Genomic DNA, 23719 nt, shown 5'->3' with positions numbered 1-23719 from the left:
TGATTTCCTTCACAGTAGAAATAATCATGGACAAGTTAATTTTTTAACCAAGACACTAAGCATACATGACACATCTGAGCCTTTAATTCATGTCCAGGGTTCCAGAACTTTTTGACGTATGAATTTCCATGAGTTCATAATTAATAAATTAATTGAAATAATAATAATAATTGATTAAGGTTTCCATTTAGTGCCAATCCTTTTAATTGGATTTAAATTATTATTGTTATTATTATTATACAAACAAATTGATATTTAAATCTTGACTGCGCAGTTTATTTGTTCTCTACACAAACACTTACAAAATACAATATCTAACAGAGTAGTATAATATTTATATATATATATATATATATTTATGAGTAATGTGATTAATTATTATATATATATATACACACACACACACACACACACACACATGCAAATATTTATATAGTTAATATATATATACATACACATATATATATATATATATATATATAGTTATTATTAGTATTATTAGTATTATTAGTATTATTAACTTATTTCCTTTGAGGTCTGGTAATCTAAAAATCTGATTATTTCCATCCATTTCCAAGTTTTCCACGACTGTAGGAACCCTTCAAGTCCTGTTATAAATGATGATGTCTCAGGTGGGCAATTTTATTGTTTGTAATATTTTCATCTATTTTTTAGTCATGAGTCTCAAGTTCCCACTTCTATGTTAACACTATAACTAAAACAGTGTTCAACTTGGCCTGTTTCGCTCATGTAAACACAACCACCTAATGCTAAGATGCATTACTATTTGGATGCAACTGTGGTCCTCATAATATTAATTAGATTTACTGAAAATGTTGATCCACTCCTGGTAGCATTAATAAAAGAAGTACTCAGTGACCTCGAAATCACTTGACATGCTGCATACAGTAGAGCTACAGTTAGAGTTGCAATTACGCTGCAACATTACTTAAAAACTGCAGATGCAGGATGTGTGAAACAGGCCTTGGAAATGACTGTCACAAGTTGATTTCAGAGCAAACTAAAGATCAGTAACTCACTGCTGTTACATCCGTCCATACTCCACTGACTCCTGTCTCTCCTCAGTCTGCTGTGCTCCACCGCCTGAGCGATGGCCTCTTTCAGCTGCTGCTCAGAAACCTTCAAACACATGCAATTTTATGTTTTAACACTCTCTGACAACTTAGAGCTATGAAGACAAAAGTTGACTGATCACAGCCACAGTGAAGTGTAAATTGTTTTAGCACAGCTTTTGTTAGTGTGACTTAGTAAATCTGGCCTGTGATAATCTCTTACATGTCTGAAAGGAAAGCAGACCTACTTTTGGGTCAGGGTGTCGACTGATGATGATCTGAACCGGTCCTGGGCTGCACTGACTCAGAACCGTGTACACATCGTTCAGCGTCATGTTGCAAACCACCGTGTCATTGATCTCCATGATCTCATCGCCACATCTAACAAACATTCACATAAACAACTTACTACCTACCCAGCAACTGCACACATTATTACAACAATTCACATCGCTGCAGTTTGGTTCCTTTTAAATAACCAACTCGTGAAAATAAAAGAATGTTGCCATGAATAACACAATGTGCAGTTTATATAGGCCTTTTCAGCTTAAAGCATCTTAATATTGAAGTAAAACATTGTGGAAGCTTCCCTACCTGGAAGTAGCCTCTCAACATCAATTTAAATAGTTTTTGCTTTGATAAAACCAGAGCACATTACATTGTTGAAAAGAGCTTATCCAACATTCTTGAACATTTTGCCACAACTTAATTTCATTACGTCCAATCCATTTATATTGTAAACTTTAAGTTAACTCAATCATTTTGTGTTGAGACTACATATATCGTTTTTGTTGACCTAACTAACTAGCTTCCCATATGATCTTTGTCTTTTCTATTAATGTGTCATACCTTAATCGTCCATCCATGTGGGCCACTGATCCTGGTGACAGCGTGTGAATGTAGATTCCCGGGCAGCTGCCAGCTGAAGGTACACAGCACAGGCCAACACCTAAACCTACACCAAACTCTGGGAAAAAGCAGAAAAGACACGTTTAGAAATACATTTTTACATTATCTTCTCAGATGTTTGTAGGCATCATAATCTATTACAATAACATATGATTTTAGCAAGGCTGTAACCAGCAAGTAATTAGAAATGGCCAAGCTGTCCCCTCCAATATGTATTATTTAACCAAAATAATCACATTTTTAGGCTGACCTGCCTCAGCACTCGTCAGCGTCAAAATGACCGAGATCCCAGCGCAGCGGAGCTTCAGTAAAAGAGTGCGGGGTAAGATTTTCTAAATATTTCTAGACATGAAACATTTGAACTTTTTTCATAATAAAAATGTCAAATGACACTGTAATATCCAGTGATGCAAACTACTGTACTCAACTCACATGAATGATTTTCTTTCTACTGTGAAACACAAAACAAGCAACTCAATTCTAGTCATTTCTAGTCATTTCTACTATGCAAATATAGGCACTAAAGTCTTCAAGCTTCAAAAAGCATGATAAATCATCATTACAATATCATAAAACAAGTCCACCTTTGCATTGTATAATACTCTTCTTCAGTCACAAAGTAGCTTTGCATGAGAATGGCACTGAATTAATTTTTATAGCCTTGCACAGTTTGGAAGGCTGATTGACAAAATATTTCACGGCCATTGTACTACTGTGTATGTGATGAACAGAGCGTTGATCACTGAGATTTGGATGCTCACCCTTCTGCAGCGTGATCTCCATCATGATTCTGTCCTGGGCTTTTGCGGGGTTATTGAAGCAGTTATAGTCTCCCAGATCAGCACTGACTCGACTGATACCAGTGCTGGAGCTCAGAGATCTGGATCGGCATAACTGAGACACCTGGCCATGGCTGCCCGGCACGGCACCCATCCGCAGACTGGTCCTCACCACCAGCGTTAACAAACCCTTCTTCACTTGCTTCAGAAAGACAAACACAGTTTATTGCTGGTAAAACCTGATGGATTAATGATAGCTCGACATATTGTCTAAGTTTCATGTTAAAAATGGGTCGCTATGATTGTTTTTATTAGAATTACACTGTATTGTAACTGTATTTTGTTTTTCATATTTTTTGCACATTAAAAATTTAGATATAAAAATTATATAGAATATAAAAAAGTTATATATATATATATATATATATATATATATATATATATATATATATATATATATATATATATATATATATATATATATATATATATATATATATATATATATATATATATATATATTTGAAGCTGAAAATAAAATGTAAATATTAAATGGAAAAAAATAATACATATACACATAATTGTAAAAATGTATTTTAGGTTAAATGTTTTTTTTTCCACTTATAGTTAACCAATTAGAGTTTTTACTGTGGCATTTTTATTTTAAAGTTATATCAGCCATCAGCCCTTAAAACATCCCATTAGTCTACCAATATACATATGTTTCTTTGGCAGTTCAACTTTAAAATATGAAGCCATCCAGGTGAGGTTACTAACTTTAAACTTGTGTAAGGCATCTTCATGGGTCAGGCCGTGCAGAGATTCACCATTCAATTCCAGTATCTCGTCTCCTGTAAACCAGAAACAGTAATATAGTTTTTTCGATCATTTTCTGGGTAATGCAGCTGTGAGTGTTGATGGGGAAAGCTTCATTTTGAACTAAGTGTCTGGATAGATCTGCATAGATATACTCATGCATTACAAATTACAGTGTGATATTTAACTTAATGAGTCCACCTTCCTGTAGTCGTCCATCAGCAGCCGCTGCACCTCCAGGAAAAATGGTCTTCACGTAAATCCCCATTGGGCCATACATGCTGTCTCTTCCTCCAACTATACTGAATCCCAGACCCTGGAATACCGGGAACAGCCATTCATATATTAAAATTCAATGCAACATATTCTTTGCTGCATATATGTGTTTGGATACCTTTCCATGGCCCTTCATGAGGACGATGTTGGAGATGATGAAGGCCTGTACGCCACTGCAGGAAGGGACCAAGTGTGCTGCACTTAGAGAGCGAGATGGTCTAACCACAGCCTGCAGAGACCAGAAAGAGCACAAATAATGTGGTAAGCAGGTCAAGGGCCTATATTCAGGGCCAAAAAGGATGATATGAGATGTTTTCATTTCATCAAATTCTGCTACACAAAGCAGAAGTAGTCATAGTGTATTTGAGTTACATGTGCCATTCCCATGACATTCATTAAAAATAGACACTTTACTGATGTGGAGAGGGAAAGCACTTTGTAGAGAGCACTTCTAGAGAACGAGAGATGCTTTGAGCACTTACTGCAACAGCCATTTATTTGATTACTAGTATAATGATGACCTTATCAAATAAAATGCAACAGCTGAAAGGCCAGGCATTCACCATTCACTGCCGTTCTCTCATCTAGAACTGTTCAGTCCTGAACTAAACAGATGCAACACTAATTTATTTCAGTGGAAACACCCACTACTTATTCACTAACCTTCCGCAATCCAGTTTAACCAGGCACTTGGATATAATTAAGCTCATTTTCATTCTTTTTCTCAGTGAAGTCCTCCACAACTTTAAACTCACAATCGGCCTGCAAGATGAGGGACTATGCTAGACAAATAGTGATCGGCACGGTGAACTTGTTTGTATCACTTGATGTATACTGTGCAATAAAAATGTTGAGATTTTTTTTTACATCTGGTATATCGGACACAATTGAAAAAAGAAACAAATCATAGAATTTAGAATTGAGCATTTGATTTTATAATTAAAAAATAATAATCATTTACAAATGTAAAAAAATAACATAAAACAATAACATAAAATGCAAAATACTTTTAATTTTATACTTAAAGCAATATATATATATATATATATTTATATAGTGTGTGTGTGTGGTGTATAACTTAAAATTTATATGTATAATATATAAAGTAATTTTGACCATACAAGTATTGTTACTGTAAATTAAGCCTAAAAAACACATATATATATATATATATATATATATATATATATATATTAAATGTTAATTGATATAAATTTTAAATAAAATAATATGTAAATATGCAAAAGAAAATTTGACATGTTGTCTTTGCAAATAACATAAGTTAAATAACGTTGCCTTTGGAAATATAATACGTTCGAGCTGAAGTACTAAAGTCACTATAACACAAAAACATCAAATCACTAAAACTTAAATTCAAATTTAAAATGAAAACTATATATATATATATATATATGGAAAAGCTAATTTTGTATATTAATAAATACTGTAATAGTAGCTATATAAATAACACAGGACCATAATAGAGTGATAGACCATGACAATTTCTGAATGACCAATTTTTGCAGCTTAGTTTAAATAAATAATCTCGGCAGACATGAGAAAATACTTTGTATTAATATGAACATTAAAGTATGACCGGTTTTTATTATAAAAGAGCAACTCAATTTAAAATAAGTTCAACTTAAAAAAAATACATAAAAAAAATGCATCTTGAGACTGGCCAACGCAGCACAAAATTAATTCTGAAAAACAGTTGCCATTGACTTCCATAGTATGGAGAAAAAAAAAATACTATGGAAGTCAATGGCTACCATAAACTGTTTGGTTGCCAACATTCTTCAAAATATCTTCTTTTGTGCTCAGCAGGAGAAAGAAACTCATGTAGGTTTGGAACCGAATCGCTCTCATATCAATTTCCTCTTTGAATTGACACACTCTTTTCCTATTTTTCTATACTGTAAAGCAGCTTTGACACAATCTGTATTGTTAGAAGCGCTATATAAATAAAGGTGACTTGACTTGACTTTATATATCCATTTAATGCAACCAAAAGAGTCCAGATTCTGTGAGCGTCTCTCCATCTCTCACCTGTGGAATGGTATGAGGGAATTCCAGCTGCTGTGAGAGAGATTTCCTGTTGCCGTAAAAGCCTGCGCTGGCGTGCGTGGGACATGGGAACAGCTCTGGTGTCTTCATAATGATGGTATCCAAGTCTCCGATCCAGTACGGGTGAACACCTGAAACCATGTGGATATGTGAAGTTACATAAGACGTGCTCTCGATGTTGGACAATCTGAAAAGCATGAAAATCATCAGTGTAGCAAGAGTCCGAGCACAAAAACATGTGTTCACATCTGCTTTGCGATGAGTTTATGAAGTTATGTAATGAAGAGGCTGCTATTCTTCAGTGCATTGGGATTGGCACAATTAAATGATACTACTGTATAAAAATCAACACTGAGAGATTCATCAGGATAGTGTTATGACTCTTGCATTGAGTTTAAGGTGTCTTGAGTTGGGTTGTGTTCATGCAGGTTTGTCTCACTGGTGGAGTTGGAGCGAGATCTTTTGCATGACGTCTCTTGGCAGCTCTGATCCTCGTTGTCGCAGTTCTTGCTGTCATCGTCTGATACCTTAATAACTGGCATCTGCAAACACGCACATGGTATTAGTATAATATAGAGTGTGACCTAAATCAAAATCAGTAAAATCACCACGAGTAACTGTAAATGTATTTCTTGTAATTGTATTTACATCTCACATGTGCATCTTTATTCCTTAAAAATGTGACTTTATTTCTTGTCATTGCTACTTTATATCTCACAGTTGGGACGCTATTCTCTTGCAACTGATTTGCTGGTAATCATGACAATATAACTCACAAGGAGACTGTGTGTGTGTGTGTGTGTGTGTGTGTGTGTGTGTGTGTGTTATTTTCAGCATATCTGAATGATTTCTGAAGGATCATGTGACAATAAAGATTGGAGTAGTGATAATAAATTACCCTTTAATGTGTATCTGAACAGAAAACAGATATTTTACATTGTAATAACACTTTATAATATTACTCTTTTTACTGTGCCTTAGTTAATAAATGCATCATTGATGAGCATAAGAGATTTTTAAAAAAACTTTTGGACCATTAAAAAAAAAAAAAAAACCTTTTTGACCCTAAACTTTCAAACTGTAAATATCTCAAAACATTACTTTTTATAAATAAGAAAACATAAGAAACTGGCATCCATAACATATCCATTTCACTCATACCACCCACCCCTCTTTCAAAACATAGAAACATCTGACCCTTATTAAGCTAAAGTTCACAAAGGTCACTGAACCTGAGGATTTTCCAGCTGAAGGGAAAAACAGGGTTTGCTCAGCACCTTCAAGTTATTGTTGTTTCCCATTGCCTCCTTTTCTCCGAAAGTGTAGCCAAGCTGGTGTGATTCATTGACATTAGCGAACAGAGCTCTGCTTTCACATGGAGAGAAACCCTGCAGTGCAAACAACAGATAAACATGCCATGATTCTCCTCAAAGTCTGAATGGACCATTCCAAAAACCCTGTACCATTCTGTGTCTCTTTTTCCGTCCTGAATTAAATTAGTTTCTGCTGCATCTGGGATCTGCTCAGTGTCTTGAATGGATTCTGTGTTGGTTAAAGTCTGTTTAATCACATTTGACTTGTGCATTTCAGATCTGTTTGAAGAGAGGTCCAACCAAGTCTGCTTAGATGGTTCTGTGATGTTTGCTAAGGTAAGCATCAATATTGCTATTTTTTATACTTTTGGTCAGTGATTTGAAGAAACCATAATTGATTATAACTTGTCTCACACCATTTGTGCAACAGATTATACCTCAAATCATGTCGCTTTGGAAATAAGTATATTTTTAATTTTATAAGTGATCAGAGATGCAATTGTCATGTGGTATATGATAAAGGCTAAATAATAACAACATATTTTACATTAAAAAAGGACCCAAGCCATATCTAGCAAATTTATGGTGGGCTCTTTTGACTGATGCCAGTAAGCACCCACCTAGAAACAACCTAGCAACCACAAATAACAGTCTGGAATTATGGAGATAAAGTTTTCCATATGGAGAAAAAAAAACTGGCTAAAATGTATTTAAATTTATGTTTTAAACATTGAAGTTCAATTAAATATATATATAAAAAAAAAAAAAAATATATATATATATATATATATATATATATATATATATATATATATATATTTAGTTTCAACTTTCATATACCAAAATATATTTCAGGGGCACGAAAATACATTTATAATCAGTAAATACAAAATACATTTTTAACTACAGTAGCCTTAATTTAGGATTAATGAAACATAAAAGGAGTAGTCAAGCAAAGATTCACAGTATATATATATATATATATATATATATATATATATATATATATATATATATATATATATATGTGTGTGTGTGTGTGTGTGTGTGTGTGTGCGAGAGAGAGAGAAACAAAAAATAATAAATAAATAAATAAATTTTTTGGGGGGCATTGTGTTATATACAACAAATTAAGTTTTTCTTCAAATGTGAGATATGTCTTTTCTTAATCTAAAATACTGTATAGAGGGCAACATATATACTTTTAAAAATATACATAAAAGTGGCATATATTGCATATATTTTAAAACATATGTTAACTAATTTTTTGGCTATTTTTTGTATATTTTGAGTGTAAAAAAAAATGACGAGTTTGCATTGACATTTTATTCAGTTACTGTAAACTCATGAAAGTCGTTGACATTCATTCTTTTTCTTTTTGTAATGCCTATCTTGTTTGAGTGAACATAACTTATATAGTTCCTTAACTCCATAGAAAAATGGTTAATTTTACTGAAAAGAATCAAGCAGTTATTAAAACTGTTCCAGACATTTATAAGAGTTCCTATACATTTTTCCAAAGCAGTCAACTTCATGATATTTTTCCAGTTCACTGATTAGTATTTCTGTAATATGGCTAATTGAAACCAATCTCAACTAAACAGCAGTCATTTTGACTTTTCAAACAAGAACAATAGATGGTTTTATCAGAGAAATAGACCTTCTGATTTTGTAAAGCAATGTGCGCCTGCTTACAGAGGCATAGCTGAGTTTGTAGGAGTGTAGGAGTTATTTGGGATCTCGGCCGGTCGTCTGACATTTTCAGAATGTTTAGAATAGACGTTCATCTATCCCAACCCACAGAACTGGCCTTAGATCAGATCAGAGGAATGTTTTTAATAGACACACAGCTGATAAAGTCTTACTTCAGTGCTGGTGGTTCTACACACAGTCTTCAGCACAGGCCTTTTCTCTGGATCAGCCTCCAGTTTTGTTTGATCGTTTATAACCTGTCCATTAAATGGGGCAAGTCTGTCTCCAAAGTAGATAAACGTGTCCCTAGAGACAGAAAACAACAGAATATGTGCATTAAGGCACTTACGTTTATCCTGTTATATGCAGAGAGCTGTGTGTATGTGTGGTGCATGTTTACACACTTGCATTTTTCATGGGAACATGTGAATAGGACATTAATTCAACAATAAGGATGGTGTGGATCTTATTTAAATGATTTAAGAGTTTTTTGTCATCATTATTATTCACATTTTACTGCTATTAATAATAGGAAGAAGAAGAAAACTGTGCATTATTATTATTATTATTTATTACAATTGTTTTAATTTCAATTAAAATGTATTTGTAACAATATTATAATTATGTTTGTTTCATGTAAATAACTTTATTTTGAGTTCCACCATAAAATGTATTTATTATTATTATTTAATAAGAAACATTTTAATTTGTTTCAATTAATTACAGTTTATAAAAAAATCATTTTTATTTAATGGAAATAATTTTATTTAGAGTTCCTCAATACATTTCATTTGTTCTTTTTATTCTTATTCTTATTTTATTATTGAACTATTTTTTTTATCACTTTTAAATATACCATTTTTTATCAATAATATTTAACTTTTAATAATAAAAGTTATCTTTGCATATTTGTCTTGTGAGAAAATATCAGAGTCAGAGTGTAAACATTTTTGTAGGATTTAATTTGAATTTAAATCAAAGATGAAATAAACACTGCAATAGTAATTCTTGTAAAATGCACTACAATTATCTTTGTAATTAACTGTTTTTACAGTGTATTAACTATAAAAATGCTTCAGTGAAATGACCTGCTCTTTTGACCCAGCAGAAAGATCCTTATTGTTGAACCCTGTGTTTGGAAAACATATAAACCAGTCTGAATGAGCTGATTATTACCTGTGTAACTCTCGTCCAACAGTAGCACCACTGTTGCCGGACTGAAGTTTGTTATCACCCACTTGTAGAGCCTCTTCCCGTGTGGCGACACACATTCTCCAGAAACTGCTTTCCTGTTTCAGAGGAGCCATCAGATCAGGCAGACAAGGCACTACTATTCCTCCATATAAAAAGAGCTGTTAACAACCAGAAATATCTACGGTTTGACAGCTGAGGTAAATATGACCATAACAGCTGTGCTTTTTAAGACCATGAACCACATCTCTGACCTTTACAGGCCCTACTATAAAGAGCTGCAATGTTTCACCGAATTAACTAGATGAGTAATAAAGAGTGCCACTGGCTCGTTTTACCGGGGTAACTTCATATATACAGGGCTTAGGAAACAAAAATCATCATGATCAAAACTGCCAAGTGCTTATAAAATCTTCACTCCGACTTTTGCTGGAAATACCACACTAACATACTCATACTATTTCTGCAGTATGTTTGCTCTGCACAGTATGCAAATGTTCTGTATGCATGCAATATTCACGAGATCATTTGTGAAACACTATCCCACAATGCAATATGGTTGATTTGACCTTTCATTTTCAGTCTGATGAATAAATCATTTGGCTGCGATTTTGATGTTCTTTTACCTTAGTACCAAGGATACCTTACCTTATACCTTATTAAAAATACAAAATAATATATATATATATATATATATATATATATATATATATATATATATATATATATATATATACATACATATTATTTTGTATTTTTTAATAAGGTAGCTCTTAATGAGAAGTGTTTCTAAACCTGTTGTCCATAAAAAAGAGAACATAACATGTTTTTACTCAACAACATCAGTCAAATGTTTGAAATAACTTCCTTTATTGATCTGATGTGGCTTTTTGTCACTGAATGAGGCAGAAAATGTACGCTATACTCTATTGAAGGCTATGTTGATTAGCGACAATGGATTATAAAAATACTTAATCAGTGTGAAAATACCTGATATGGCTTAAAGAACACAGATCAAACATTGTCGCAGTTTATTGTCTTCAAGTTTCATCATTCAAAACGTTTCTCTCTCTCCTTTTTTTTAATTCAGTCAGAGACAGTGATGCCTGAATAGACATGGATTTTTTAAATAGCCCACCATACAGCAGGGGTTGGGAACTTTTTTTATTTATTTATTTTTCACTTATTTTTCACTTTGTTTGTTTTCATTTTTGATTAATGCATTTTTTTCCCAAAAAAGCCAAAGTAAAAATATAATATAATATATAATATTATTAAAATAAACAAATAGATAGATAATAATTAAAAAAATATTGAAAAAAAAATCTATTAAAATATGTGAAAATTCATTTTAGATTCGTTTTAGATATTAAATGAATTGCGATACAGTTGGGGATAGAACTTTATATGAATGTATCTCTGAGGGGAACTGACTGTCTTCAGAAAAGTTTGTATGATATTTTCTTTTCATCTTGACTTTGTATAATGCATATTAAAGCAGTTTTTATAATGCTTTGTTTACTGTGGTAACCAAGGAAACGCTGTATCGCTGCTGTTCCATAAGTGCCACCTGCTGGCAGAGAGCGAATCTGCTTCTCAATCAACCCATCTGCTGTTTTTGTTTTGTGCAGATATTTCATGTAGCATAATTTCACAAAATTTAAGTCAGACCATTCTGCTTCAAATTTCAGAATAATGCAATCTAATTTAGATTGAAAACTGCTCATGCAGCATGAATGCAGAATCTTTGTTTGGATCGTGATTAAAATCCAGTGGTTGCCTCTAATCAGAGCCGGCTTTGCCGACAGGCCACACAGACGGCCGCCTGGGGCGCCATCTGCTGGACGGGGCGCAAAATTGCAGAATTAAAAAAAAAAAAGTTAATTAAATGTATGTATCGTATTATGAAAGCTGCACACACGCTGTACACTTTTACCGGGCACTGTCCACACACTGCTTGTATTTGTCCATTTCTTTTACTAGATTTACAATCCTAAAAAACGACTGAGTCACTCTGACAAGCAGCTGTCAAACTCAGCTGCTCAGCAACCGAGAGTGGCGCGAAAACATCTGACAGCTGGTTTTAGTGCTTTAAATGATGGGGTAAATGAAAACACGTAATAAAATTTTAAAAACTGCTTTTCCTTGAGGTGAGATCTTAATGCTTCTCTATTGTTTTCTACTGTATCCTTCAGGTTGTTGCTTTTAAAGAGTTGTTGTGTGAACATTTAAAATAAAAAATGAATAACTATGGAATAACTGTGGAGTTTCTTTTTCCCCCCGGGGGTGGGGGGGGGGGTTTCTCTCGCCTTGGGCACCAAATAACCTAGAGCCGGCCCTGCCTCTAATTGTAGGGAAAGAGCACAGACAAAGCCTTAGTTTATTTATTAAATGAAGAGATTTAATTGGCTTGTGTTATTTATTGATTTAATTTGGCATACGTTATATAAATTTCACAAAGAAATGTACAGTATTTTGTCCAAGCAATAATAAGATGACATATTTTAATTTAGAATTTGTCTTGAATCTCATTTTGTAAAATAGAATAAAAAAGTGACAATATCATATCGTGAAATCCGTATGGTGAATTGTATCGCATAGTGAGTTGAATGAATCTTTACATCCCTAGTTATAATCAATGGATTCGTGAGCATGTAGAAAAATAAATAAATAAATAAAAAAACCTTTCTGAGCAGTGAATGGATTGTAATTACCGCCTCTGATTGGCCACTGCGTTTAAGAAATCAACAGATATGTCTGTTATTGGCTACACTGCTCATCTAAATTGCTCTAGGTTGAACTTGTATTGGTGATCTTATAACATGATGTTATAACATGGGTTGTTACTGTTTTGGTGTCCGCTCTTGTCTAAATTGGCTGATCTTGGCCAGATTAAGTTATGCCACATGTCAATCATCTGGCTATATCATTCCTTTCAGAACATAGCTTATCTCTTATTCATAATGTCCCAGCAGTGCCATTACAGAGTAAATGTTGTGCAAAGGTCACGTGGTATTTTATCAGTATGTTATGCTTTAAGACTTCACATGAATGTCCTGTGTGAGCTCTATAAGTGCTGCGTTCTGTGACTCTCTGTATCACAACAAGCTCTCTTTTTTGCAGGAGTAATGAGCTGGGCAGAACCACAGAATCTCCCAACACACCAGCCATGTGATAATGATTCATTTCAGCAGGAGACATCCCTGTGATCCAGCCAGGCAAGCCAGGTTTAACATTGCATGGAAAACTTTTGAGAAATACTCTGGCATGCGCAGATATCATCACCATGATACAATTTCTAAAAGTTTTATAGGTGTCCGTCTCCTATTACACACTGTATGATTACTGCACTGAATTTTTGTCCATGGTCATTTGTAATGTAATATACATTTTATATTTGTTCTGCACAACTTACTCACAGAATGTGATACAACAAATTATTTTGTATTATTGTGCCATCATCTATTTAATAATTTATGTTTTCTTTCTCTTTGGTTTGCATTGTGCTATATAATAAACAAACTCGCCTTACAAATATATAAACACTTCAGTGACTGGCAAACACATATGTTTTCTTCTATGCAATCCAATGCAATGCCCTGAGCTATAAAGAGGTTCCACTACTTTTTATTAATTCATGAATTAGGCCTAAACTGTTCCCTTTTAAGTCTGCTAAATGCATAAATGTAAGTGTCAAAACATATATAGCTACCCAGAATTATTCACAATTGAAAAAAGAGTCATAGAAACTTAAATGCAGGTCTTTCTACATCTGACATAAGTTCATTCTATCTGTGCAGCTCACTTCTGTGATGTCATCCCAGGCAACAAATAGGAAAACTCAGCTGTTGTGCTGTCATCAGTAACACATACCTTGATGGAGAAGGACCTCCTCATAGTTCTTTTGGGGCCCTCTTGAGGTGCCTGGACACTGACGCTCCTCGTAATGTACTTTTCCGAACTTCCCACTGGCCCTTCCAGTGGGTCCCAGTGGTGTTTCTCCTCCAACCCTGCGTCCCAGGGCTCATGGTACCTCTCTTCTGGACTGGACGCGTCCTCATTGTTGCTGGAGCTGCAGATGATGAGCGACCGTGACAGGATGGCCAGTTTCTTGGAGTGCAGTCCAGGTTTGCCCCTCTCCATCCTCTTGGTTCTCCTCCTGTGATGCTGCTGCTGGTGGTCGGAGTTTCTCAGAGGCAGGATGGCCACAGAGGGAGGTTCTGTCCCAGGATGCATCACTGCTAATGGAGGGGGCCGCTCTGCAAAAGAGAGAAATTAGAAAATTCAGTTAGGAGTCCATTCTTCCATCCTCCTGTGCCCTAAGTGTTCTCAGAAATCACAGATGCTACAGATGAAGATAAGAGCCCTTTTCTTCGCTGATCCATGACGGGGGGAAAGGAGAAGGTATTGCCCAATGACTGCGAGGTATTTTTTTTATTTTAATTTTTTGTTATTATTATTATTATTGTGTGCATTCAAAATCAGGGAAATATATACAGCTGAAATGGACTGCACAGACATGAAGGGTTAGTTAACCGTAAATAAAATAAAATAAAAATAGCAAAAATAAAATTAGAATGGAATACAATAGAAATAGAAAAAATTCTGACATTGTTTCCTCACCCTCATGCTGTTTTAATTCTAAACGGTAAAAAAGTTGTAAATAAAACAAAAATGATTTAAGTACATTTCACAAAAAAATATTATTTCAGTCTTTCTACACTGTAAAAAGAGTATTTTAGTGTACTACTAATTTTTGCATTTAATTCAGTCTTACTTGCAGTACCTTTGTATTTATCAGTGAAATGTACAAGCAATTTCTAAGTGTAAATTGTTTCAAAGTAATGCTCCACTATTTGTTTAGTTGTTGTATTGTTTTTCATTTAAACACAAAAGACTGCATCATGCAGCTTTTTTTCAGACAAACAATCGTTCAATGTGACAGAGTTTTCAATGAGAACAAAAAAGCACCATGAAGTCTCTTAGGACTTGAGAATTTGGATCGGACTTGAGGGTTGGTAAATAAAGACAGAACTTTTATTTTTGGTTGAACTGCCCCTTTAAGACATTTTGATTTTGGCTCTTCATTTAAATGTAAGATTATCAATTGTATCTTTCTAAATAGAAAAGGCAATAAAATCATACAAATCTCTCAAATGCAAACAGAAATGTAATCATTATTATGAGCACAATATTCATGGTTTTGTTGTTTTCTTTCCTTACAGGCATGACAGGATCCGTCATGCATTATAAATGAGTGGCTGCACATACATTACCAGTCATGTGAGATGAGCTCATATTCATGCTGACATGGGGGAATATACTGTGACTGCTGGCGTCTAAACTGTGATGTACTTTGGTGAGAATGAAGTCATAGTCACCTGGTGGTGATAGTGAGCATTACTGCACCACAAAGAGAAGATTTCATGACCTCTCAGATATTCATGCATTATGAAGTCCTTTTGTGCTATTGTCTGCAAGAAGCTCTCAGGTCTGAGTGAGACTCAACAGATTGATTCTGTCGGGACACTCAGTTAGTAAACTAACTGCATTGGAGTCAGCAGTTATTTGCTGATATTGTTCCTATGTACTGCACAGATGACACTCAAGTTTTGAAATGTGAGGGGCGGTAGATACAGTACAGACAGATCCGGTAAATAACATGTGACATAATTACTTTATCATGGCAGGATTCATAAAATTCACTCATTTTATGCTTCTGTCCTTCAGTAAAACGTAGGGGCAGGGGTGCTCTCGTGTGGGTTAGGTTAGATATCTTTGGGTGAACTATCCCTCAACTATATTCTGAGGCCAATATATAGTCATAACACATTCTCTCCATTATCTGTCAAACATTTATTTGACATTGAATCCACATCACTTTTACATCAATCACTTATATGGAAAGGCATGACACTCAGTATCATTCAGACCGCTCATATGAGAATTAAAACATTTCCCCTGTCTGAAGTCTAGAAATATTATGACCTCGACAAATGAGACTTTATGAGAGCAGCTCCCACTCCTGGCCTCCTGGGGTGGTGGGGTGGTAGGGGTCTTGCTTGCTACACTAACCATAGTTTAACCATGGGACACACATCACTTCTTCTTCTTCACTTCACTTTAAACACTACATTACCCAGCAGCTCCTTTGTTCTCTCTGGCACTGGTTGCCACATAAAGTCCCAAGTTCAAATACTGACAAATGACTCCAGTGTCCACAAAGTGTTCTAAGGTTCTGGTGCTGCTGAAGTTTGATAGGGTAATTAGTCTACCGAGAGAGCTTTGTCTGGGCTCGTTAGCAGCTTGGATCCTGTTGCAATGAACAGTGAGGCTCTTTTCCAACACCTAGTGAGCTGCTTACTTACATAGACAGCATTTAAAGTAATCATAGACATGCTGCTGATGTGAAAGATGTTCAGAAAGGTAGGCAGAATGATTATTCACAAGACATTCTGTCTCGTATCAACAAGAAACGCGGGTCAAGACACTAATGCTGCATGCATGTGCTATTGGAAAATTCCCATTTCCCACTTATGAAGTCATGGTTATGAGCTTGTCGCATTCAAGTGCTTTGTTGTCGGAAAGAATATAATGCAGCATTCCATTGGCTGACAACCATATAAAGATTCATCGCGCCAGACAGTCTATTTACACGCTATTTAACACTTGAAGGCAGCATAAAAGCGTCTGTTAACAACGCAGTCTGTAATTTTAAAGTTTGGATTTATCTATTAAAAGAGATGTGAATGTGACCGTTCAGTTCACAGAGCAAGGAGATTTTTAGCGATTGAAACCTTGAGTTTCACTTTGTTTCTTACATTAAGCTATCACATATTTTTGAATGTTGCATGTTTGGAATAAATTATTGTGACTACTTATAGTAATATTGTATGGCAAAATACATTAAAGATGGCAAATGAAGTGAGAGAAATGCTTTAAATAATAAATACTTAGAATTAATTCTTAAAACAGAGCCTGTATGTTTGTGGGGTCTTGCACAAGCTAATTCTGTTTTTCTTAATGCTGTCTGGATGTATCACTGAGATGAATGGGTTATTCACGAGGAAAAAAGCCTTGTGCTTGCCTACTTTAGGCCGGAGCAAACGTAGCAAATCTGCCAACACTTCTTGCAATCACTGAGATCAGCTCTCTGGCTGGTAGTATACATTTACATTTATTCATTTAGCAGACACTTTTATCCAAAGCAACAAGAATCTTCACTTTGTCTATACATTTTTTGTAAACATTTTAAAACTTTTAAATTGTAAATTGTTTAATATGATCCTTAAAAACTAAATAAATAAAAAAAGTGAAAGAAAATGCAAAAAAAATTTGCACATTGCAATATTGGTAAATTAATGTGATCTGAGCTATGCATTTTAATTTACCTCCAAGAATAACTATGTTTGTAGTGTGTAAGTTAACTAGTACATAATGTTGTATTAAAAATAAACAAAAAAAAAAAAGTAAACTGACCTAAAATGGTAAGTTTTAATGGCATATTCATTCTATTTTTGTCATTTGCAACAATATTTTCCAACTGTGCAGAATATAATTTGCAGTAATTTCAGTGGCACAGTATGAAATAGTTTCCCGTTTGAAATGTGTTGACTTAAACATTGATGTAATGGCACAGAGCCGTCATACTGTTTAGTTTAAGTTTAAAAGACTTTTGAAAGAAAAAAAGACCAAAAATAACACTGTTTCATGGAAATGATGACGTGAAATGATGATTTGACAGAAGTAGCATTTAGATAAATAAATAGCCATTAAAACCTTTAAGAAAATGTGTTTGTTTGTTAGTTCCTGTCCTCCCTGTTGATCAGACGGCCTTTTATCAAAAACAATACAACTGAATTATGCATGAAACATAACAGTAGTTGCTAGGGTGCCCTTGGTGGTTGCTAGGGTAATTATTGATATTTGCAAACTAACTGAATAGCTAGTTTAACTCTAGATTGTTTTGTTTTCACGTTTCCCTTGTTTATTACCCCTCTTTCTTAAACACCTCTGCCATTGTTTATGACCGTATAAACAATTCCTGTTTTAATCGAAAGCATTTGTCAGATCCCAGCAAGCAGAGTGTTTTAAAATCAAACCATTTCCATATTATGCAATGACTAAAAGCCGTCCCAGCAAACCCTGCATTCAATTATTCTGAGACACAACTTTCAACTTTTTTATAATGGTAATAAATTGTATGTTACGCTCAGTATGAATCAGCGCATATTATGCTTCCACTGATGCATTGGGCAGACTGCATGGTTTAGCTGGGACCATGTTGATGGATCTGTCTCCATCCGATCTAATTATGACAAACATTAGCGTCTGGAGTTCAGGACAGTATCAAAGGAAACATGCACAAGCTCTGGGATACGTGTGCAGCGATTGCATGCAAAGCTATTAAATCTGCATTCATTCTGTTGATGCCATTTAACCTGATATGGTGAACTTATGTGTGTTTGTGTCTTAAACATCTGTTTCTGAGCTCTGAATCAGGTGAGGCTAAACGTCGCATGTAAGTTTCCACCGAAGAGGAATGAAAGACTCACCAAAGCTGAGCATTATTGGCTTCTTGCAGTGAAATGATCCATGCGTTGTGATTCTCGTCCTAGCAGCAGTTTGGTAGAGTATTCCAGAAGGAAGAAGCGGGTCAGTTCAGCATGATAGAAGTCCACTGCTGAACAAGTTCCCCCTCTATGCTCAGAAATGTCTCTCTTGCTCGCCCTCTCTCACTCAGAGTAGTGCCAGAGGCTGTCAGTGAGTTAAGAGGAGCGTTTGTAACTGCCGCCTACTCTCCCTTTCCAGTGGCCAGATGAACACAAGTGGCGTCTCATAGAGCCAGCCATCAAATCACAGCCCTCTTCCTGTCTGACAGTTTAAAGAGAGAGGAAGAAAGAGGCTTTCTCCATCTGTAAGTGACCTTATAGTCAACACGCAACACTTTCCTTTACTGGCCACCAGAGATGACAGAGAAGAGGATTTCTGTGACTCAGTCAATGCATTCTTAGATAATAGATTATTGTAGTTGCATATTGGTTATAAATGGAGTTATATTTGAATGATGAAGTTAAGATACATTTCTGTTAACATTTGCTGATGTTGTTTTAAAACCCACATGACTTTGGTTTTTCCTTAAAGATAACAAATAGAGATGTTTGTTCTCTAAAGGTTGTTCATGCTGCTTTCTTCCAAATAGAAATACATGCATAAGGGACTAAAAACATTATTTTAAATCTCACCCACCCCAAACTTTTCAGTGTGTGTGTGTGTGCGTGCTTGCGTGTGTGTGTGTGTGTGTGTGTAGTAACTTTAGTATGGCATCAAAGATAAAAAGCAGAATAAAAGATGCAAAACTCTACACATGATTTCACTGCGTCTGTAAGAAGAGTGGGACTATATGATGGCAGATTGCAGTAATGCTATAAATACTAGCACTGCTGCAGTTACTATAAGAGCTTCACCCAGAGGAATATCTGATTGCCATGAGGTTGCTCTTTAATAGCTCGGGAAACTTAATGGAGTTCTCTGTCGTGTTTCATTTAAGTATCAGGTTTGTCTCATAGGATTTCTTAAAATTCCCTTGGAGACTTTAAAAATAAATACATATGAATAATTCGTTGACATACAGTGGGAGTAAAGACTTGTAAGATTAACATAGATGACAGCTCAGTTCATTTGGAAGAATTTGATGCAAATTATTTGAGTTCATATTGAAATTTCTAACTTGATTGCAGATTTTAGTGTCTTTGTGAATTTGAGCACAGCTTTTCTAAAACTCTAGACGAGACATTCTTTAAATTAGCAGAGATTTTTTATTCAGAAAAACCTGAAAAGTGGAAATGTAAACGTCATTTTAGTTTTTCTCATTTAATGTTTGCAGCTTTTTTTTATTATCCATTTTAGTCTTTTATAATCATACAAAAAAAAAATTAAGGAATGTTCAGTGATTCAAAATCAGACAGTGAACTGACAGCAATGACATCATTAATGTGTGATTGGTCCTCTTTCTTATATCTAATTGCATACTGAATTGCCATTGGTTTATTCTTTTTGCATATTTGAACTATTCACATACCTTTTCATCTCACACCTGTTCTGATTCTTGTGTGCAGCTGACAGAAAATAAACAAAACTTACAAGCTAAATGCACCTAACACTTCAACACAATTTCTACCTAGCAAGCAATGTCCTTCAGGAATTGCAAATAGTTTCAAGTCAAATCTGATCATTTTCATGCATGTGCCTTCAGGTTTAGTCAGTATGAGTATGCTTTTGTATCCTGCATTGATATCACTTTAGTCTTTGAGTGTCCAGGTCTGGAGAGTTTGTAGATATGATGGAGTTCTCTGACTGAGTGCCTGTTTAAGTAAGTAGATGCAGCTTTGCTGTACATGCTGGGTTGGTGTTAAATGAACTGCAGGGGTAATTTACTGTAACTAATCCCAGTCCTATATTTTCTCAGTTTACGCACACACACATAAATACTCACTCTCACATTTACCCACACATGGCTAGCCTGAATGAGTCTGTGTGTGCAGAGCAGTGCATTTCTGATGGGATAAACAGGATACACAGTCCAGGGAGGACTCCACAAACAGACTTCGTTTTATACCTGTTCCATTCCAGTAACTTATATATCATTATAATATCAATACATTAATGCAAAAAAAAAAAAAGGTAATTGTGACTATTTATCTCACAATTAAATATTGTGAGATAAACTGTAAGATATAAACTCAGAACTGGGACATATACTGTAAGCTTTTATTATAACTGTAATTAATACAATAGTTTATATCTCACAATTTTGATTTTGTTTTCTCAAATTGTCTCAGAAGTCTGAATTATGAGGCAGTTACCTTTTTTTATTCCTTTATTCCGTGGTAGAAAACAAGCTTCCATGCAGTGCTGAAAAAATGTATATCAGCGCTATGAGTCGTGAAAATGGGTTGCAGGTCTGCTATGGTATGGAAAATAATAAAGTAATATAAATTTAATACCTTTTAAAAATTTAATAAAACACACTAAGCACTATGAACCCACATCCACAATTGTTCCATTTTGTATTTTTTATTTTTATTTTTTTTTATAATGATTGACATAATTTTTACCCATTTAGTTTTTCCCATTTAGTCTATTTTTAATAATAAATTTGCCTATTGCCTATGCGGTAATCTTGATATATTCATTGTTTATCTTTAATCTACTGCAGCTACTACTACTAATATTAATAATAATTAATAAAAAAATAGTTTATAAAAAAGTGTGACTGCATCATATAATAATTATTAATTATTAATAATATTAATAATGTTCATCGTCTGGCTGACTAGGTCTTGTATACATCTTACTAAAAATCCTGTTTAAACTGCACAAACTGACAGTCACCACTTATAAGCTACTACTAAATATTGTAGAAACGTAATTTTCTGTAAAGTTGCTTTGTAACGATTTGTATTGTAAAAAGCGATATACAAATAAACTTGAATTGAATTGAATTAATAATTATAAAAGTGATCATTAAAACAATGCAAATTCAAATCACCAGAAATCCATGTCCCATTTATTCATTTATATAGCACTTTATACAATATAAATGGTTCAAGCAGCTTAAAAAAATTACAGAATCAGTGGTGCAAACTTCTTCAGTTATAAGACTGAAGAATTAAAATTCTACTTGAAAGCAACTCTAAAATATTGTAATTATCAGGCTCAATTTTTTTGTGCATTTAAGACTTTCAATCATTACAGTAGGCAAACTCATCAGTTCATAATCACATTGCTTGTTTGACAGTGTCGCCCTCTCATGGTAGACAGCAGCATTATTTATAGAGAGAGAGAGAGAGAGAGAGAGAGAGAGAGAGAGAGAGAGAGAGAGAGAGAGAGAGAGAGAGAGAGAGAGAGAGAGAGAGAGAGAGAGAGAGAGAGAGAGAGAGAGAGAGAGAGAGAGAGAGCGCGCACAGGTACAGGATTTCGAGTCTGTTACTGCCATCTGGTGACCATCAACTGTAATGCTCCACATTCTCTTTTACTTAAAAAGACACATGACACTGGCTATGTTCAGAATAGCATGCTATCATAATACCGTTATGTATTATGTATATTGTTTACAGTAGGCACATGTTCCATTAACATAAGATACCCAAATGTCCCAAGCAGGTCTATAATAATTTGTTTTCATTCCCACTTGTTAAATAGCACAGAATTGTCTCGAAGTACATGATTTGAGATCTTTACTCAAGGGACCATGTAAGAGCCAAACACCTGAGCTGTAAATGTCATGGGACTAATCACTTGACTTTGCAATGCATTGTTTCACATATTTTAAAAATAGTATACAGGAAGTATACTGTGCTGTATTAAGCAATGTCCCAGCTTACACAAAATGTTATTTCAGGAATGTTCACTGAATGTCCAATTGATTTAAATGCTCAAAAAAAAAGAAAGAAAACCAAACCTGGAACACAATTGAGATATTTTGAGGAATGTTGGTAACCAAACAGTTTCGGGTCCCATTGACCTCCACAGTATTTTTGTCCATGCTATGAGAGTCAGTGGCACCTGAAATCATTTGGATACCAAGCTTTTGCAAAATGTGAAAGCTAACACCTAGCTTTCTCAAGGTCTTGACTGGCTAATTAGAAATTTTATTAGGTAATACAATGGCATTCAAACACATTTAAATGGGACTTAAGTGTTCAAATAATTTTTTGGGCCTCTGTAAACTGTACCCAGTGCCTGTAAAAACAACAACAACAACAACAACAAAATGCTCTTTGGATTCTTCAAAACATCCCTACCTCAGTTTCACATTCTTATTCTCATACTGACCTTACTGTCATCCTGTGGTGCAAGAGAGACAGTAAAGAGAGAACTGGGCTGCGTATATAGATGGTGATGGTCTTCAACTGTAAGACCGTGTGTGTGTGTGTCTGTGTGTGTGTGTGTGTGTCAGAGGAAACGTGCCCCACCTTAAAGTGGGGGAGGGAGAGAAAGAGAGAGACACAGAGCCAAGAGGAAGACATTTGTACTTTGGCTGCCCTGCTAAAGGAACACCCCTCTCTCTGCCCTCCCACACCAACACCACTTTCAGCATGTAGCATTTTTAAACAATAACTGCACACACACACACACATACACACACACGTACATGTGCATATGCTGCATATATTTTTAAACAATAACTGCACACACACACACACACACACGTACATGTGCATATGCTGCCACTGTACTGCTGCCTCAGGTCTGTATCCAGCAAACAATGGTTCTGACATACTGTATACCTACATTTAAAATTAAATTAAATTAAAAATCGATTTAATAAAGATTCTAAAAAGGTACATTTAAAAGAGTAAATGTACAGACAACATAAAATAGAAAATAAAAAAATCAACTCATTTGTATTAGATATTTATATATTATAGAAAATATATTTAAAATACAATAGATAATGATAAATGCTAAATATATATGATTTCATTATATTAAAATATTTATTTCATTATGCATACACAATTCTAATTATATAGTTTGAAACTTTATATTACTAGCACTTCTTTTGTTATCGCTTCGCTTATTATAATCTTTATTTCAC

General features: G+C 34.6%; 1 protein-coding gene across 2 annotated transcripts in view; it reads right to left on the bottom strand.

Moving 5' to 3' along the window:
- Positions 1-18825, bottom strand: part of LOC132101400 (pro-interleukin-16-like) — a 32441-nt gene extending 13616 nt beyond the window's left edge. The window contains exons 1-14 of one of the 2 annotated variants that reach the window (XM_059506343.1): positions 18672-18825; positions 13990-14375; positions 10102-10214; positions 9099-9231; positions 7198-7308; positions 6360-6462; positions 5903-6051; positions 3972-4082; positions 3779-3893; positions 3539-3612; positions 2744-2963; positions 1923-2040; positions 1322-1454; positions 1041-1140 (exon numbers count right to left, since the gene is read on the bottom strand). In XM_059506343.1, the coding sequence (XP_059362326.1) occupies positions 1041-1140; positions 1322-1454; positions 1923-2040; positions 2744-2963; positions 3539-3612; positions 3779-3893; positions 3972-4082; positions 5903-6051; positions 6360-6462; positions 7198-7308; positions 9099-9231; positions 10102-10214; positions 13990-14375; positions 18672-18684 (1879 nt within the window). In that variant the 5' untranslated portion in view covers positions 18685-18825. Of the gene's footprint in view, positions 1-1040; positions 1141-1321; positions 1455-1922; positions 2041-2743; positions 2964-3538; positions 3613-3778; positions 3894-3971; positions 4083-5902; positions 6052-6359; positions 6463-7197; positions 7309-9098; positions 9232-10101; positions 10215-13989; positions 14376-18671 lie in introns of those variants that run through there. The other variant, XM_059506334.1, reaches the window with a different exon arrangement.
- Positions 18826-23719: the final 4894 nt, after the last annotated feature.

The sequence above is a fragment of the Carassius carassius genome, chromosome 2 (genome assembly GCF_963082965.1).
Source record: "Carassius carassius chromosome 2, fCarCar2.1, whole genome shotgun sequence".
Classification (NCBI taxonomy): domain Eukaryota; kingdom Metazoa; phylum Chordata; class Actinopteri; order Cypriniformes; family Cyprinidae; genus Carassius; species Carassius carassius.
This window is presented reverse-complemented; position numbering and strand designations above follow the sequence as displayed.